The sequence below is a fragment of the Ursus americanus genome, chromosome 3, assembly GCF_024610735.1.
Source record: "Ursus americanus isolate L20-20 chromosome 3, mUrsAme1.1.p, whole genome shotgun sequence".
NCBI lineage: Eukaryota > Metazoa > Chordata > Mammalia > Carnivora > Ursidae > Ursus > Ursus americanus.
This window is the reverse complement of record NC_142129.1, coordinates 70969368-70990286: the sequence shown is the minus strand read 5'-3', so window position 1 is coordinate 70990286 and position 20919 is coordinate 70969368. Positions and strand designations below refer to the sequence as shown.

The following is a 20919-nucleotide window of genomic DNA, read 5'->3' as shown; positions in this document are numbered from 1 at the left end:
TAGCTAATAATAGTGACTAAATCATTGGGTGGCTCTGAGGACAAAATGAGATTTTACAGGTAAGATTTTTAGAATTTTCCCCGACATTGTTACTACTGTTACCACGAATGTTACTAGAGTAGTCACAGAATCTTTCCATGTGTAAAGGTCATCCTGCCCAAACCCTCATTCAGTGCTAGGACCCTCTTATCAACATCTCCAGAATGCTGGATGATGAACAGCCTTGGACTGTCTCATGGATGGAAACAGTGACTAATTTGGTTTGGTGTGTGTGTGTGTACGGCATGCAAAGTAATTCATGAATTTACAATGATTTCCTCTTAATTTTCTTTCAACTTAGTTTTCCCCTCCTCTCCCTTTCCCTCCCGGCCCCTCCCCTTCCTTCTTTTGTCTTTCTCCCTCTTTCCCTTTCTTCTTTTTCTTTTTTCTTTCTTTCCTTTCTCTTTCCTTCCTCCCTCCCTTCCTTCCTTCCTTCCTTCCTTCCTTCCTTCCTTCCTTCCTTCCTTCCTTCCTCCCTCCCTCCCTCCCTCCCTCCCTTCCTTCCTTCCTTCCTTCCTTCCTTCCTTCCTTCCTTCCTTCCTTCCTTCCTGAAGCAGACTCATCAAAGAGGAACTTGATGATAATAGGATTGTTTTAAAATGTTTTATGTCTTCTCATGCTGCGTAGTTGTCTAACTTTTGTAGAAGAGCATTTCACTTTGAGTCAAAAATGCTATTGCAGGGGGAAAATTATTGCAGAAGAGCTTTCCCTATACAGTTGACCCTATAATAATCACATAAAAACTTCTAAGTGCATAACGTAAAAGACACGATTTTTAATGCTTTTTGGTTAGATATTCTGTTAAAAATAAAACAATGAAACATTAAAAAAATTAGACCTGATATTCCAGTCCAAAACTTCGATATGACAACACCTTAAAATCTTAGAATAAGACATTAAAAACATACTAGCACAAAATATAGAACTGCTTACAGATTCTTTTTCATATCTAATTACTAAACTTAAAGAAAAGATAGTGAATTCTTTTGAGAGAAAAGGAATTAACCAGGCTTGTTAGGACACAGGCCTGTGATGAGAGAGACATAAAGAGTAAGACTGGGACTGGGGAAGCTTTAGTTTGGGTAATGAGAAGGGGATGAGAAAGCATTTGAAGAAAGCAGCTGTCTTAACCTGCGTTCCCTGGTAAATAGGCTCCAAGACAGAGATTGGCCTGTAGGACTTTATTGGGGAATGCTTTTAAGAATAACACTTAGAGAGATAAACAGACTTGTGCAGGGGAAACAGTTGAATCATCATACAGTCACTGCAGAGCCCTGGAACAATCTCATGGAGAGCTCTGGAACCTGGATGGCCTCCCTAATTGAGGCACAGGAGCCCAAACGCCTATATCAACCATCATTAGATATGGGACACTCTCTAAAAGGAGGCTTAATGTTGAGTGAGGCGACTCTGTTTAAAGACAATTCCCCAAAAGAGCCTGGCAGCTGGAGGAATGAGTGCCTTGATCCTGAAAGGGTGGCCTGGGCAGTGCACTGTAGCAGCTGTCATTGATTTGGGGGATACTAAGAGTAGTGATGCTGGAAGACAGGATTTTGAAATGTTCTACTGCTCATTAAGGGCACAATCCCCCTTCACCACTTTAATGCTTTCTTTACAAGCTAGGTAATATTTACATTTCTTTTAATTCTATCTTTCCATTGTTATTGAATTGATGATGATGATGATGATGATGATGATGATGATGATGATGATGGTGGTGGTGATGGTGGTGATTTGACCTAATGCAGAGAATGGGTCAATGTGATCAGCTTTATTTTCAGGTTAAATAAATTTTGGAATGGAATTAGTTGTGATAGTGACTGAGAAGGGAGAGATATGTAAACTCATGATGGGAGGTTTACTCAAAAAAGAAGGTAATTGAAAAATGGGTTGTCTTGGTGAAGTAGAGACAAGTAGATCTATAGGGATAGAGACTGGGGGAGTAGATTGTGGCCAGAGAGTATTATTTCCTTCTAGAACATTGAGAAATGCAACAGTTTAGATCACAGAATAGCAAACATTTTCTATAAAGGGCCAGATAGTAAATATTTTAGGCTTTGGGGGCCTTATCTTCTACTCAGTTTTGCTGTCATTGTGCAAAATCAGCCATAGACAATACATAAACGAATGTACGTGACTGTCCCAATAAAACTCTATTTACAAAAACATTCAGAGGACCAGATTTCGTCTGAGTCATTGTTTGTGGACCCTTGGTTTAGATGACAAAAAAGACCACTGAATGGCTGTGTTTGACTAAGTTATCACACTGATTGTACTTTTTTTTTTTTTAAGAGAGAGAGTGTGTGCACACTAGTGGGGGGAGAGGGAGAGAGATTTTTAGTGGGGTCCACGCTTAACATGGAGCCTAACGGGGGATGCTCCATTTCACGACCCTGAGATGAGATCATGACCTGAGCCAAAATCAAGAGTCAGATGCTTAACCGACTGAACCACCCAGGCACCACTGTGACAACTTTGTTAAAGATACCAAATAAAATAGCCAAAGGAAAATACAAAGGGAAAGCTAGAGTAAAGTAGCCACATGTAACTCATAATCCCATCACTTCTGTCACATGGTTGATTATGCACAGCCTTTCACTTCATGATTTCCTAAGTTCTTCATGCTTCACATTTATATGCTTGCTTTGGAAATAATCGGTTTTTTGAGATAGAAGCAATGATTAATTCAACCAACATGTGCCACCCTGATAAATCCAAATGGGTTTTGACAAACACATCATAAGAAGTAGCTAATCTCATGATAAGAAATGTAGCAGCAACCCAAAGGAATAGATTAGACTTCTGGAATCACATGTGACAGGGAAGGGATCTTTCCGCTTAATTTGTGTGATTTTTGACAAATCTTTTACCCTCCTATACTTTATTATGCAGCTATCTGATAAAAACACATTTGGTACTTTTCCAGAGTTTTGAAATCTACGTGGCACATTTTAAACTCATTTGAAAAGGATGTTCAATGCCTTTTTGGAACAAGGCAGTATTTTTCACACCTAAGTTGCCAACCTGGCCAAACCCACAAACAGGAATGTTATTAAGGAAAGCCTTTGTTGGGCTGTGGGAGAGAAGGATGATCCTAAGAGTCACAACTGTGCAGCCAGTAGAGAGATCTGCTTCAGAATTTCATTCACTCTCATAATTTGGGTGCCCAAGTAATTAAAAAGGGAGACTCGAGAGAAGTCTTTATGTCTCTTAGCTGTCTTTTGGGAAACATACGCTGTTGAATTACATATTAGGCATACCAGAGCCTAATGACCAAATTGTGACTGATGGTCAAGGAGAAAGACTTTACCTGTGTTTCCTTCTGGTGGAGGAGAGCGACAGTTAAAAGGCTAAGGGTGAGTGGCAGAATGACAATAGCTTTGTTAACCTGACTGTAGATTAGATGATCATTGCCTGAAATGGCAGCGTCTGGTTGGCTGTAAGAAAATACCTTTTTCTCCTTTCACTTACCAGTTTTTCTCCCTCCATTTAAATGGTAATTACACATTTATAATGCATTGCAAGTGTGTCTAGTTTTACTCAGAATCCTCCAGGAGCTCTAGAAACTAGTACTTTTATAATGGAGGGATACTCTTTTGGAGTTATTTCTTTGCTTGGGAAGATTTTGGTTTTATTAATTTTCAATGTTCACCTGCAATTTCCCCCCTCAAAACCAAAAGGATTTTCCCAAATAGTAGCATTGGCAAAATTGAATAATGACACTCAAGTCATGTAACATTAAATAATATCTGTATTTTAAGTATCTTTTAATTATCTTAGTAGTTACTGCATGCATGATAATTCAGTATTGAGTATTGTTTTCTCATAAATAAGTCAGGCAATTTCTAGTAAAATCACCATCCCCTAATTTTTCCTTTTCAAAATTATATTGTTGTATTCCTTTAAAATCTAATGGTTGATTCTGATCCTGCATCTTTCCTTTTCCCTCTCTTTCTCTCTGTGCATGGCATTTAGTTCAGATTCATTTTGGCATTTATAGCAGTACCTTCTTATTTCTTTAGGTGTAGTATTTTATCTCAACCTTCCAAGCTGAATGCAATAGAAGTACCAGGCACAACATAATGATCTGGTGAAATTAATAAAAACAAGTACTAAATATACATTCCTCAGCATATTCCTGACCTAGTGTTATTCATACAAGCAATCATTTTATATCAATAACTTTTATCTTTCTGATATCAAGATCATTTTAATGTAAAACTTCATCAAATTCTTGGAAAAACAAGCTTTTTTTCCCCCAAGTTATTTATAAGATTGTGTAGGATTATGTAGTCAATGTAAAGAAAGAAGTTGACAAAATATAATGCAGGAATAATATTTTTTCTATAAATGTATACAGGATGGTTCTATCAAAAGGACATCTAAATGAAATAGAACCACATAAATGAAACCCTGTGACTAATAAAGTAATAATAATTATTATTATAATTATAAAGGCAGTAGTATTTTTTTTTTCTTAAGGGACTCCTCCTAAAATATGACAAGTGCTTTTTGTGGTGGGCTGGGGGGCAGGGGAGTTAGGCAATCAGGTTTAAAAGTTGCATCTGGAATTTATTAGCTGTGAGATCTAAGGTGAATAGCTTAACATCTCTGAGCTTTGATTTCCTCATGCATATAGGAATAATAATAATCATTTTGCAAGGAAGCTTAAGAATAATGTAGGAAAAGCTCCTGGAATATAATATATAATCAACAAATGGTAGCTCAAGAGCAGGTGAAAGAGCCAGACAAGATCCACCATCAAGTAGAAAGAGTCCAATCCCCAAATCAGCAAGTTCCTGGGTTCCACTTTCTGCCCATCACCTGTTAGCTAGTTAATACTGAGCAAATTATTTAAATATTACGTGTTCCTATATAACAGGGAAATAATAACACTATAAAAGGTATGAGAAGCAACTTAAATGCTGTATGTAAAACGCTATTTTATAGTAGCTAGCACATAGTAACTACTCAGTAAATGGTCTATTATTGCCTATAATGTCACTATAGTTCTATAGGCACTTGGGAACGTATAGAGGAGCCTTAGAGGGTAAATTGAGACCATTTAAAATCTTTTAAGGAATGTAGGACCTTGAGATAAGTATAAGTTTCCATAGTATAAAATAAAGTAGGTGCCATAATGGGGGTCCATAGGAGCCTGAGAGTTGAGTTAAAGTCAAGAGAACCTGTGTTTGCAGCATCAAGTAGTACTACCTGGTGACCATTGTAGCATCGGCTGAGTTTGAGGATGGACAGCATATCTACAGGCAGAGATTGGAGCTGTTAGAGGAGAGAATTTTTGGAAGAGGAAGCAGAATGTGCAATGAAGTTCACGAAAGTGAAAAAGCACAGATTATATGTGAGTTTTGGTGAGAAGGACAAAGTTTTCATGTTGAATTTGTAGTATAGCAAGACCGGCACCTAGAAACTCCAGAGTTGAAAGCGTGGTCAGGGGGGCCGGGGGGAGCGCCTGCCTGACTCAGTTGGAGGAGCGTGTGTCTCTTGATGTCAGGGTCATGAGTTCGAGCCCCATGTTGGGTGTAGAGATTACTTAAATAAAACTTAAAAAAAGGAGAGAGAGAGAGTTGGGAGCATGGGTGTGGCATGGGGGAAATTTGAGCTGGAAACCTAAATGAGGAAACAGTGTATATGAAGCCACAGGTATGGGTGAAAATACTGTAGAGGGTGTCAAGGGAAGAACAGAAGGGCAAGGATGGCTCTTCCAGGACGGCCTTAATCTAGGATGTGGCAAGAAAATGGAGGAGCAACTCACACAGTGAGCGAACCAGGAGGTAGTAATGCCAAGGTGCAGGATAAGGGTGGTCAGGAGCACCACACGCATGCCACAGACAGGAGTTGTCCATACACATAGTCTGTTTCGTAAATTGCAGTTATGTTTTTATCCTATTAAGATGTTTCAGGATACTAAAGAGCACTTTGCTGAGTACTAGGCACTATGGTAGCTGAGAACAGATGATAGCTTTCTAAAGTACCTTCAATTGCAGGATACATTTTCTATCTTATGGGAAGGATCATGCACAATAAATGGTTTATCTGACAGGATAGAGGTTGCCTGGAGCATCTTGCAGAGAAGGAATCTGAGGAATGCCCAGGCACAGTGGGAAAGAACAGGGCTTTATTAGCAACGTCTCCACTCCCGGAAGGGGTAAGGAATCCTGTGTCTAAGTTGGTCTTCCCCTGATTAGATGCTTTCTAAGGTATTGTGAAAACTCTAAATTTCTATGGTTTTCAGAATGCCATTTACCAAACACATCAACTCAAAAAAAAAAAAAAAAAGCAAATGACTGTTCGTGATTTTGTAGCCCAGTTTTCCAGCGCCAGAACTTGTAAAATGAAGCTGGATGTTGGGCTTTCTAGAGTGAATAAATGAAACGAAAAAAAATTATGTGCATTCAACAGAATATATAAGGAGAATGACTGCACACCTTCGACTCAGCTTTTAACTACCTAATGCAAGTGTGAAGCGTGGGTGTGTGTGTGGCTGTGTGTGTCTGTGTGTATTCAGTTGTTTGGGACTTTAGATAAATGTTTTAATGGGAGTATGGTCACCATGTAAAGGGAATTGAAAGTAATTGCTTTTTACTGTGAGAGGGGAAAAAAAGGTTATTTAAATTTCTCCAGTCAAGAACTTTGATTATAGAAAGCCACAGGCAGGGAACTTAAAGAGCAAATGCTGAGTTGAATTATTCACTGAGGGGAATTTATGGTTACCACATTAATAAAGTTTTAGATGAGACTCTCTACTGTTCTATGTAAATAACTGATGCAGAGAAGCTTTTATTTTATAAGTACACCTTATCAAAGAAATTCACTGTCTTTTTTTAATGACTCACTAGGTTAACTTTATTTATTTTAATAACCCAAATATGGAATAGATTAATTCATTTTATTTTTTCTTAATTAAAACTTTATTTTTTTAAGATTTTATTTATTTATTTGAGAGAAAGAGCACAAGTGAGAGAGCACAAGCAGGGGGAGCAGCAGAGGGAAAGGGAAAAGCAGACTCCCTACTGAGCAGGGACACCCCTCCACCCCCACCCCCGCCACCAAGCAGGGTCCATCCAAGATCATGACCTGAGCCGAAGCCAGCCCCCCAACCAACTGAGCTACCTAGGTGCCCCTAAAACATTTTTTATTGAAGTATAGTTGACACGCAATGTGACATTAGTTTCAGGTGTGCCACACAGTGATTTGACGACTCTATACATTGTGCTGTGCTCACCCTAAGGGTAGCCTCCCTCTGTCATCATATGAGACTATTACAGTACCATTGGCTGTATTTCCTGTGCTGTGCCTTTCATCGCTAAAATTTACTGTTCTCAGCCTTGAAAAGGTTGTGCATAAACATCCTTGGAAAATATCATTATAATTTAAATACCTACTAGAATTAATTTTAAAAAGATTTGCTTTGCAGAATTTTAGTGCTCTATAGCCTTTTGTATTTCTTCTAACATATTTAGTGTGTTGTAAGAGTTTATACCAATCATTTCATCTCTGTGTCAGAATATAAACCCCTTGAAGGCAAGGGTGCTATTTTATCACCAAACCATTGATATCACTTGTGGGTAGTGCCTAGCCGCTCTCTAGTCTTCTCTGACCTTTTCTTGTGTCCACTGATATTTTCAACCCCTCCGATAAAAGTGTAATACAAAAAACTTAAAATCTGCTTGCTGAGAGAATAGCCACCAGAAATAGATAATGAACTGGGGAGATTACCAAAAACTTAGAGAATAGGTCAGAAGTAATTATTATTTTAAAATCTTGATTATAGTTTCATTCCTTTTTTGACCACAGATAAATTCTCAGTGATAAGGTGAGGACTTTCCCTATTTGGGCTCAAGAGATGGGACAACATGTAAAAACTCTACTATCTCTATTTCCTGTGCACACTTAGTATCCCTTTTCCCTTTATCTTTGTTCTGTTTTCTTTCTGATAAGGGCCTGTTGCACCAATTCCTGGTATTCATATGTCAAAACTTTTTTTCAAATCTCACCTTACTCTCACCTTCGACCACATTTTCCTGGTCTCCCTTCAGCAGATGTTACCTCTCCGCCTTGAACCTCCATATCACTTTCCTCTCCCCTCTCCCCTGGTACTCATCGTTATGGAAATTATGCTTTATCAATAGAGTACAGAATGTCAGCTCTGCCACTTCTTGTTTAGGATGTCGTGGGCACGTTAAAACCTATCTATATCTCAGTTTCCTCGTCTTTAAAATAGGGATAGAAATGGTTACTTGGTTACATGGTTGTGATGACATGAGATAGCATATGTAAAGTGCTTACAGCAGTGCCTGGCACATAATAAACCCTCAGTAAATAATAGTTGTGTGGCAGCACCTTACAGTTCCTGGCGTGACTCGAGTGACAGAAATAATACTAAATGATGAGTTCATTTTGCTCTAATTCTGATAAGAACCAAAAGAGTTAGAAAAAAGGTTGAGGTAGGATGGATCTGATTGAATAAGTATTTATTGCATTTTGCTTTGTGCCAGGCCTTGGGGGTATGTTGTGTACAAAACAGACAATATTGTGGGGAGAAAAGGAGATGTTGGTCAAAGGGTACAAACTTTCTATTAAGAAATGAGTAAGTTCTGGAGCACCTGGGTGGCTCAGTTGGTTAAGCGGTTAAGCATCTCTGCTCAGGTCATGATCTCAGGGTTGTGGGATGGAGCCCTGCATCAGGCTCCCTGCTCAGCGGGGAGTCTGCTTCCTCCACTTCCTCTGCCCCTCCCTCCCACTCATGCACGAGCAAGCACTCTCTCTCTTTCTCTCTCTCTCTCTCAAATAAATAAATAAATAAATAAAATCTTTAAAAAAAATAAATGAATAAGTTCTGGGATCTAATGTATGACATGGTGATTATAGCTAATAATACTGTATTGTATACTTGGAAGTTGCTAAGAGAATAGAACTAAAATGTCACACAAAAAGAAATGGTAATTATGTGAGCTGATGGACGTGTTAGCTAAGGCTCTCGTGGTAATCATTTTGCAATATATAAGTACCAAATCAACACATTGCCCACCTTAAATTTACACAATGTTATATGTCAATTATATCTCAGTAACGCTGGAAAAAAAGAAAAAAGAAAGAAAGACAATCATCCCAGCGTACATACAAAAAAAGTGAGGAGCAAAGGAATATAATTATACTGCTCGGAAGAAAAGAAGGGACTGAAATTGGGATGGGGGGGGAAGGTGAGGAAACTGCTTGAGATAAATAAGAAGGGCCACCTTGAGGAAGTAGGGTTTAAGCAAAGACCAAAATATGATAGGGAGTTAGTCAGGAGCAAGGTAGGGGAAGGAACATTTCCAGGTAGAGACTGGGATGAGACAGAGCCTGGGGTTTTAGAGAAACTGAAATTCCATGTGGCTGGAGTGAGCAAAGGGTTGAGCTAGAGACAGAGGCAAGGATCAGATAGCGTGGGCATTTATACACCATTAGAAGGAGTTTGAGTTGCACTGAACTTGACTGAGAGGGTGTGATTTTCAGCTGGGTTTAATAAGCCTGTGTTAAATGTAGAGGAGTGGGTATTTGAGATGGAAGAGCAAAGTCATGAGACTGTGACTAAGAATGGCGTCAGGGAAAGCAAGAAATAGTCTGAAGTGGAGGAGCTGCATTGCTGCATGTGGGAAACGGTTCTCTTTGGGAGGGTATCATGCTCTGGCACAGCAGCTGCCTTACGGTAACCAACTTCGACAGGACTTTTCTCATAGCAGACGAAAAGTCAAGCTGACGTGGTGACCTTTTGGAATAGATGGGTTCTTTTCTGAGAAGTTGAACCTTTTCTGGGAATATTTGTGCTGAGTGAGCTCTGTGACCTTCGGGCAGGGTGCATAAATGCTATCCTTCAGGAGCATTCAACTCTTTTCCTTTCATGTCAGTAGAAGGAAATAAATCATTTCTGTTAGTTTTGGTAATTGAAGAAGCTTTTCATTTCCAATTTACCGCCGTGTGTGTGACTAACTTGAGTTGATAGTCATTATTAACCATGTACAGCTTTTCAGTGGATGGACCATGAGTCAGAAAACATTACATTTCTGTAAAAATTGGTGTAAAGGCCTTGAATATAAGCTTTCTAGTCTAAACATGAAACCTGAGAGTTAACATTGTATTACATTTTCAATAATGACTGTGTCCTTTTTCTTTCAGGCTTCCTTCAGGATTTTAATCATCCTTACAGCCTCTTTGAAAATGATTGAACTTTCAAATTCCCTTAAGTTAAAATCTTAAATTCTATTGAACATTTTTGTAGAGTATTTCATTGCTTTTACATTATGACTTGTTCAGTAATTTGAGATCATAAGGGTTGAAAAAGCTCTTGAGACAAGATTTTATGGTTAATTTAAAACTTTTTAAAACTTCTGAGTAATCTTCTTCCTAGCTAGTTTTACAATCTTAATGTTCTTTCCTTGGAACATAAAGTGGTATAAATATAGAATGTTAAAGTATCTAACATGTAAATTTAAATATGGCGTAGGGATTGAAGGCTACAGTCATGATTACGTATGACATTCTTGTTTTCTAATCAGTGTTACCAGACAATAAACACTCAAATTCTAATTTTGTTTACATTTATTACCAAAACAAAAACAAAAAAACCCACAAAAAAAACAAAACAAAACCTGCTCCACTATTCAAAAATCTTCCCTAGAATAGCAAATCTGAGGTAATGATTGATATCATTAGTATCTGTGTTGATGACATTTTGGGTAGATTAATGACAACACACTTTTAATGCTATAGATACTTTAAAATAAAAGAGGTGAAGACTCAACAATTTAAGGAAAATACTAGAGGATTTTTTTTAATAGAGCAAAATTATGCCAGGCTTGTTTCAATACCAGGTAGTTTCTTCATTAAAATTCAGTAATGTTTTGATACATTAATTAGTAAGTGTGTTTCACCAGCTTTTTTAAAACTTCTGCCTTTTAGGAAAAATTTAGAAGATGAAGCATAAACTTATATTTGATATTGTTGCTATTTGCTGTACTTTGATATAAAACTAATATGGCTTTAGTTAAATTTGACAGGGGAGGGAGGATCATCTGATACCAAAAATTGTGAAGAAAATGATCCATTGTCATAATGGGGGTGAAAAAAGCTTGATTCTATATATTTAGACACTGCCCCCCCCCCCCCCCCCCCCGCCAAGACATCAAGATTGGAATTACTAGAGCTGGGAGAAACCAAATTTGTCTAAGTTGATGTGTCTGTAACACCCAGCAAGATAGATCTTGCACTGGATCAAAGATTGATTTCTGTGTTTGGCAGAAAATTTGACTTTGGTTGAAGCACTGAAACAGCAATATAGAAATAAGTAATTTGTCTTGTTCCACCAAAACCCAAGAACTTCCTCTGTCTTTTTCCCCCATGAAGTGATAGACCATTTAGTCAATCGAGGCTTTCTTTTATCTCAGGTAATGTCTTTCCACTTCAGTTCATTTCCTGGCCTTTGTCCTTATTTTAATTTCTCCTCAGCTTTATTGAGGTATAATTGACAAGTAAAATCATATATATTTAAAGTGACAATTTAAACTACATATACATTGTGAAATGATTATCACAGTTTAGTTAATACATCCATCACCTCACATAGTTACCTTTGTGTGTGTGTGATAAGAATGTTTAAGACTACTCTCATAGCAAAGTTCAAGTATGAAATACGATATTATTAACTATACTCACCATGCTGTACATCACATCTCCAGAATTTATTCATCTTATGCCTGAAAGCTTGCACCCTTTGGCCATTTTCTCCCCATTTCCCCCACCCATGAGCCTGGTAACCACTATTTTATTCTCTGTTTCTGTGCGTTTGGCTTTCTTTCTTTCTTTCTTTCTTTCTTTCTTTCTTTCTTTCTTTCTTTCTTTCTTTCTCTCTCTCTCTCTCTCTCTCTCTCTCTCTCTCTCTCTCTCTCTCTTTCTTTCTTTCTTTCTTTCTTTCTTTCTTTCTTTCTTTCTTTCTTTTTTTTCCAGATCCCACTTATAAATGATATAGTATACTATTTGGTACTTCTCTGGGAGGTTTATTTCACTTAGCATAGTATCTTCCAGGTTCACCCATATTGTTGCAAATAGCAAGATTTTCTTCTTTCTCATGACTGAATAGTACTCCGTTACACACACACGCGGGCACACACATACACAGACACACCTTAGGGTAAATGATGAACCTCACTGTGAAAGGAATATAGTCCTATAGAACTCTCAGTTTGCCTTTCTGGGGCTTTTTTTTTTTTTTTGGTAATAGGTTTTTCAGTAGCTTTCTTGGGGCTTATATATGCAATGCGAACCCAATCAGCCTCATTCTTCAGTTGTAAATGCAGTGCTGGTACTAAGATAATGAGCAGACAGATGGGGTCCAGGAAATTCAAGTTTTATTAAACTTGTTACAGACTGAAGCTTTATTCTTATAATTCTAGGTAAAGGTGTAGAAAAAATTTGAAGAATAACCAGGAGTCCTTGTTTTCCTGTTTATAAGATTGCCATTTGCCTGGTTTAAATATATATTTTTTACTAGAAAGATTCATATATCAAAAGCATACTAACTTTCAGAATGTTAAAAATATATCCATTTTGTGTTAATTCTCTACATATGGCTGTTTTCACAAACTTTTCACAATCTCATTAATTGATGTCTTTGGGGGAGTTTCATCTTTTTCTTCTTTCACCATAACAAATTTCAATTTCATTTCTCAGTTCAATACAATTCAGTATGGACCATTATTTTCTGTAGAATGTCATGTCACCTTTGGTAAATTGTGAAAAAAAATCATCCTTTAATCACACAACCTGAGTATGGCTCTTGATTTATAATCACCTGAAAAAAGACTTCTATAAATAAACACCAAAGGAAATAAAAAATATTAAGCCATGTTTTATTTATTTTATTGTAATTTTGGTAGAATTTTTAATTAATTTCTTCATTACTGGCCCTAATTAATTCATTCTAGGATCTAGTATAATTCTATATTTTAAAAAATTATGTACTGATGTTTTAATTTTTTTCTTACTCTCTTACTTTACATAATCAGGTTGAATAATTATCAATAAATCATAAAATACTATATTTAAAGAATTAGTGATTTTGGATTTGTTTGGTGTTAAATGAAATTATGAATAACTTTATTCTTTTGTGCTCTATGTGACTTTTTTCTTTCATCGCCTATCAGGGAATCTAAAAAAGTAAAGTGCAACTCAGCTGGCTGTCTTTGAAGAATAACAATTTGAGATGAAAGTAAGTTGATAGTGTGGTAATAAGGTCTGGTGATAGGTTTCCCAGGAGATATCTTATGCAAAATGATAGAGGGCTGCCCATCATTGCACACAGAATGCTGACATTCTTGACTTTAATAGGAAAGCATTTATCTTTGGCACCTGCTCCAGTATATGAGTAGCTGTCATGTACTCCAACAAAAGAGAGGAAAAATTGTCACTATGATTTAAGAAATATGCCTTGGCATAAGAAAAAGCAAAATATTTTGAGCACTTAGAATTTATTTTTCTTGCTCTATTATGCCTGGCTTCTACAGTGAATTATTTAAGTTATATTTAATAATATTAGAATTTTCCTATTGAGTTCATCAGTATGACTTCATCATTGTAGAAAGCTCTTTGAATTATTAAAAAGACCCTGTGTGTGTGCTATAGGAGTAAAAGGTTTTGCATTTATGATTACTGAATTTTCAAGAGTACATAACAAATGAAACCCCTAGATAATATGTAAATGCAGTCTTTACAAGTATATGAAAAAGACATAAAATTTAAAGTTGAAAAAACTTATCCCAAACACTTTACTAATTAAAACAAACAAGCAAAATCATAGAATAAAATGCATGTTGAAATTGATTATTGAAAAAACGAAGGGTTCTTAAAGGTTTTTAGATCCCTGACAGGTTGACTATGGAGCCAGAGCCTTTAAAGTTGTTCAAATATTGAAGTGCTATTGCTTTTTTTTTTTTTTACAACATTTTTATTCCTATTACTGCTTTCCTGGGTAAAATTATGAAGGTAGTCTGTCAGATCTATTTTACATTTATATTTTCTCAGCAGGTATGCCCTCCCATGGCATTTTACACGCTGGCTTTTCTGCTGCTGCTTTCAATTCTAACTCTTCTTTTAAAAATATGCAAGAGATTTTAAGATTATAGATATATACACGTACATGCATAGTGTATATCCATATATAAAGTATAACAAAAATTTAAATTTGACTGATTTTTTGACTCATTTTTTAACAAACACTGAAACTAAGTACCAAACTTAATTTTCTTCCATAAGAGTATTTACCATTAGAAATTATTCACTTATTTCAGTGCTGCTGATATTACTTAAAATGTCTTTGGACCTCTTCCTTTGAAATGTCCTTAAAAACCTGCAAAACATTTAAAATATATCTTTAGTAGTGGCAGGTCATCATTCTTTGAGGATGGCTGAGAATGGGAACAAAGCATTTGTTTTTGAAAAGGCAGGCATTCAGAGCCATATGTGATGAACAGGTAACTGTTGCAGAAAACCCATTTTTGGTCAAAGTCAGGTTTAGACTATAAAGAACTTCTGTGCATGGAAAAAGAAGAAATGAAAAAGCAGGGAGGAAAAAGGAGGGCCCGAACTATGATAGCCATTTGTAAAGAAAAATCCAAAATGGTTTCAGCAGTTGAAAAAAGCTTTGCATTTTCCATGGTGACTACTTTGAAAGAATGCAATCATTTGGAAGTACTGGCAGCCCATGAAGCACTGAGGTTTTAAATGATTTTCGTTTATAATTCTGAGCTCATTATATCCACATTGGGATTTAAAGTGAACAGCCTATAAATTAAAATGGCCTCTGATTAGTTCTTCCTAAGGCTCTTCCACCCATCTGGCATTATTCTGACCAAAAACCTTACTCTCCCTTTTGTACCATCCTGTGTGATTCTTACTGAGGAGACATCTTCTCAGTTTTGTTGAGTTTCAGAAACCTCTTGATTTGCATAGATAATGCTGAATCAAGATGGTTCTAGAAAATGTCAGCTTTGGACAAAAAGAGTGAAGCAAATTTTAGAAAAGAGGGAAAGGTGCCTATTAGAGAGAGTCACCATTCTAACTAGAACTTTGGGTGGTTTTCAATTTAGGAAGCTACAATCTGGAGAGGGATAAAAAAAGATCAAGTTAGGGGCCCCTGGGTGGCTCAGCTGGTTAAGCCTCCGATTCTTGGTTTCCACTCAGGACGTGATCTCAGGGTCATGAAATTGAGCCCACTTTGGACTCTATGCTCAGTGTGGAGTATGCTTGAGATCCTCTCCCTCTCCCTTCTGCCCCACCCCCAGGGTATGTGCACTCTCTCTCTCTCACTCTAAGATAAAATAAAATCTTTAAGAAAAACGATCAACTTACTACCAGTTGTCAACTGAAATTTCATACTCATTATCCAAACTTCTTTGTCTTACCTCATGAAACTGAATGTTATGCCTGGGAGAGGAGACCAAGTTTTAGACTTGTAGACCAAGTCTGACCCTAAATTATTTGTGATCTTGACAGATTTCAAGAAAAGGGTGGTTTTCTCATTTTCTAATGAACCCTTTGAGACAGACAGGTACTAGTGCCCCAATTGTATAGATAAGGAATTTGAAAAACAAGCTCGCCTCAGTAGAATGAATTGCCCAAGATAATTTGGCTTTAAGAAGTGGAGCTAGGCTTGAAAAGACGTAGCTTTCATCTCATAGGAAGCTGCTTCTCTGGGGCACCTGAGTGGTCAGTCGGTTTAGTGTCAAGACTCTTCAGTTTGGCTCAGGTCATGATCTCGGGGTTGTGAGATGGAGCCCATTGGGCTCTGCACTCAACAGGGAGTATGCTCGAGATTCCAACCCCTCTCTTTGCCCCTTCTCCCTCTCTCTCTGTCTCTCTCAAAAATAAATAAATAAATCATTAAAAAAAAAAAAGAAAGAAAACTGCTTCTCTTTGAAGTTATAGCTAAAAAATTTCCTTTAAGTTTGTCTGAAGTCACACAAGAAGGAGGTTATTGTGTTAGAAAAAACTTCCTGTCCATGAAACTGAACAATTCTGGAGGAAATGCTTTCTCAACTGTACAATAATGAACCAGAAAAATCCATGCTTGGTTATAAAGTTAAGGATAGGTTTACTTTTTATTACCTTTTTATTTGGTTCAAACACTTCCAGTGACTTCCAGCTCAAATGTTTTCTTTGCTCATCATTGTGAAAATCCCAAAGCATATATGATTAATACATTAAAGGTAGTCTTCTAGTCATCTGAAAATCAAATACTAAAGCCATAAGGAATCAAGTTCTGTATTTAGGCATGAATTTATGTAGAGTTTTTAATCCCAACATTTGAGACCCTACTATGTACAAAGCATTATAGGTTGTCCAGAATAATTTCAATAGCAACACTGTGTACAAAAATATTACATAATGCCCTGGATATCATGCACTGTAGACACAGATTGTAACTAAAGGATATTTTCATATCCTCTTGCATAAACTCACTGCTCAACCCTATACACGGAGGTTATTTGATTTGAAAAGATAATTGCAACCAAAAAAATATCGAGTGTTTATAAACATCTGCAATTGCCAGTATGATTTTCTTTCTTTTTTTCTTTTTTACAAGAAGAGGGCGGAAGAACAAAACATCCATGTTTCAAAATGCTTAATCAAATGTCTCTCATTCTCTCCAATTGTCTCCTCAAAGGTGCCTGGGAAAGTTTCTCCAAAAGAGCCCTCAGCATTCTATAATCTTACACATTTGATTTGAACTAAGGGAAAAAGAAAGGCTAGATTGCTTTAGGAGAATTAGAACCACTTACAATGTTCTATGACACTGAGCCACATTAAGTACAATGTTATGAGATGATTACCGTATTCTACGGTTTAGTATATACTTTTTGAAGTGTTACAGTATATGTCATTTGATATATACATATTTATATATAAATGTATATAATAATGTGTGTATATATATACATTTTAAACAGAGCATTTTGCTAACATAAAAATACTGACCCTCAGATCCCTTAATCAAGAACATAATTTTGTCATACTTCTCCTTTGCAAGAAAATGAATCAATTTAATTATTATTATTATGTAATAACAAGGGTAATAACTTATGTAATAACAAGGGTAATAACTTATGTAATAACAAGGGTAAAATTTTGTATAACTTTATGATAACAAACATTGTCACAATCTTATAACCCAACGAGAGGCTTTTTTCTTCTTTCCCCATATTCTTTTCTCTTTACCTTCTTCATTTTTCTTGTTTTTCCCTCAGTTTTATTGAGATATAATTGACTTATGACCTTTAGTTTTAGTATACAATGTAATGATTTTATATATGTACATATTGCAAAACGATTGCCACAATAAATTTAGTTAACATCCACCACCTCACACAGTTACAGTTTTTTCTTGTGATGAAAACTTTTTTTTTTTTAAGATTTTATTTATTTATTTGACAGAGAGAGACAGCGAGAGAGGGAACATGAGCAGGGGGAGTGGGAGAGGAAGAAGCAGGCTCCAGCGGAGCAGGGAGCCCAATGTGGGGCTCAATCCCAGGACCCTGGGATCATGCCCTGACCCGAAGGCAGATGCTTAATGACTGAGCCACCCAGGCGCCCCTGTGATGAAAACTTTTAAGGTCTACTCTCTTAGCAACTTTCAAATATAGAGTATACTGTTGTTAACTATAGTCACCGTGCCATACATTATATCCCCAGAACTTATTTATTTTATAACTGCAAGTTTCTACCTTTTGACTACCTTCACCTCTTTTACCCACTTTCCACTTTCCGATTCTGGGAACCACCAATCTGTTCTCTGTACCTGTGAGTTCAGTTTTTTAGATTCCTCATACGAGTGAGATCATACAGAATTTTCTTTCTCAGTCTGACTTCACTTAACATAATGCCCTTAAGGTACATCCATGTTGCAAGTGGCAGGATTTCCTTCTCTTTTGGTTGGATAATGTTGCATTATATATATATATATATATATATATATATATATATATATACATACACACACACACACAATGATATGTGTGTATATATATGTGTGTGTATATATGTGTATATATACATATATATGTATATATGTATATATTTATGTATATATGTGTGTGTATATGTGTGTATATATGTGTGTGTGTATATACATATATATATATATATATATATATATATATATATATATATATATATATATATACTGCATTTTCTTTATCTATTCATCTGTAGCTCAGGTTGCTTCCATGTCTTGGCTATTATCAATAATGCTGCATGAACACAAGGGTGCAGATATCTCTTTGACAGAGCGACTTCATTTTCTTTGAAGAAATACCCAGAAGTGGCATTGCTGGATCATATGATGTTCTGTTTTTAATTTTTTGAGGAACCTTCATACTGTTTTCCATAGCAGCTGCACATTTACTTTCCTAGTAAAAGTGCATAATGGTTCCCCTTTCCTCCACACCCTTGTTATTTCCTATCTTTTGGATAATAGCCATTTTAACAGGTGTGAGGTGATAGTTCACTGTGGTTTTGATTTGTGTATCCCTGGTAATTTGTAATGTTGAACACCTTTTCATTTACCTGGTGGACATCTGTATGTCTTCCTTGGGAAAAAGTATATTCAGTTCCTCAGCTCATTTATTATTAGATTGTTCATCTTTTGCTACTGAGTTTTAGGTATTAACCCCTTATTGGATATATGATTTGCAATTATGTTATCCCATTCTGCAGGTTGCGTTTTCTTTTTGTTGATTTCTTTTGCTGTGCAGAATCTTTTAGTTTAACGTGGTTCCACTTTTTTATTTATTTTTTGCCTTTGCTTTTGGTGTCAAATTAAAAAAAAAAAATCATCACCAAGACCAAAATCAAGGAGCTGTGTTTTCTTCTAGGAGTTTTATGGTTTTAGGTCATACATTCAAATCTTTAATCCATTTTAAATTGATTTTCATGAATGGTATAAGATAGGGGTCCACCTTTATCCTTTGCATGTGACTGTCCAGTTTTCCCAACACCATTTATTGAAGAAACTGTCATTTCCTGACTGTATATTCTTGGCTACTTTGTCATAAATTAATTGGCCATATATGTGTGGATTTATTTTTGGGCTCTCTATTCTGTTCCATTGATCTGTGTTTCTGTTTTTATGCCAGTATCATAGTGTTTTGATGACTACAGCTTGTAATATAGGTTGAAATCAGGAAGTGTGATGCCTCCAGCTTTGTGCTTTCTCAACATTGCTTTGGCTACTCAGTCCTTTGTGGTTCCACACACATTTTAGGATTGTTTGTTCTATTTTGTTGAAAAATGTCATTGGAATTTTGACAAGAATTGCACTGAAACTGTACATTGCTTTGGGTAGTACAAGCATTTTAACAATATTAATTCTTCCAATCCGTGAGCTTGGAGTAGTTTTCAGTTCATTTATATCTTCAATTTCTTTCATCATTGTTTTATAGTTTTTATTCTGTGGGTCTTTTTACCTCCTTGGTTAAATCATAGGTATTTTATTCCTTATGATACAGTTGTCAATGGGATTGTTTTCTTAATTTTTCTTTCTGATAGTTTATTTGTATGTAGTAATACAACTGATTTTTATATATTGATTTTGTGTCCTGCAACTTTACTGAATTCATTTATCAGTTCTAACAGCTTTTGGTGGAATCTTTAGGGTTTTCTGTATATAATATCATGTCATCTACAGATAGAAACAGTCTACTTCTTCTTTTCTAATTTGGATGCCCTTTTTTCTTTCTTTCTTTGTTTCTTTCTTTCTCTTTCCTCCTTTTTTAAAAGATTTTTAAAATTTATTTATTTGAGTGAGAGAGCAAGCAAGAGAGAACATGAGCAGGGGAGGGGCAGAGAGAAAGGGAGAAGCAGACTCTCCTGAGCGGGGAGCCTGACACAAGACTCCATCCCAGGACCCTGGGATCATATCCTGAACCAAAGATAGATGCTTAACCAACTGAGTCACCCAGGCGCCCCCTTCTTTCCTCCTTTTTGCCTGATTGCTCTGCCTAGGACTTCCAGTAATATGGTGAATAAAAGTGGCAAAGTGGACATCCTTGTGTTCCTGATCTTAGAGGAAAAGCTTCCAGCTTACCGTTGTTGAACATGGTGTGAGCTGAGGGCTTGACATGTATGGCCTTTATTATGGTGAGGTACATTCCTTCTATACCTAGTTTTCTGAAAGAGTTTTTTTTATCATGAATGGATATTAAATTTTGTCAAATGCTGTTTTTGCACCCTTTTGAAATGATAATATGATTTTTATCCTTCATTTTGTTAATATCATGTACATTATGATCAAGTGGGATTTATTCCAGGGATGCAAGGATGTTTCAATATTTGCAAATAAGGCCCTCATTTATGTTTGTTTAAGTCACCATATGTCCCAATTTTCCCAGGACCATCCTGCTTTATACCTGTTGTTTTGGGGTCATTAAAAATAGAAACCCCTCAAATAAGCACATGAAAACGTGTTCACCATGGTTAGTCATTTGGAGAGTGCAAATTAAAGCCAAAATGAGATACCATTACACACTCACTACAACGGCTCAAATTATAAACACTGACCATACCAATTATGGCTGAAGTTGAAGATGTGGAGAAACTATACTTTTAATATGTTGCTGTAAAGAATGTAAAATGGTGCAACCACTTTGGAAAATTATTTGATAGTTTCTTAAAAACGTAAGTACACCTACCGTAACACCCAGCCATTTTATGCCTAGATATTTACATGTGAAAAATGAATACATATGTCCATACCAAGACTGTTACATGAATGTTCATAGCAGCTTTCTTTGTAATAACTCTAAACTGGAAACCCAAATTTTCATCAATAGG

The 20919-nt window shown here is 36.3% G+C and overlaps 2 protein-coding genes across 3 annotated transcripts in view; both read left to right on the top strand.

The window, feature by feature from the left end:
* The window catches only part of PTTG1IP2 (PTTG1IP family member 2), a 41047-nt gene extending 30782 nt beyond the window's left edge, over window positions 1-10265 (top strand). Inside the window, exon 4 of the mRNA XM_045793304.2 lies at window positions 10216-10265. Coding sequence (XP_045649260.2) covers window positions 10216-10265 — 50 coding nt within the window. The remainder of the gene's footprint in view (window positions 1-10215) is intronic.
* The window catches only part of CDK14 (cyclin dependent kinase 14), a 924301-nt gene that overhangs the window by 66220 nt on the left and 837162 nt on the right, over window positions 1-20919 (top strand). The gene's annotated exons all lie outside the window — the stretch shown is intronic.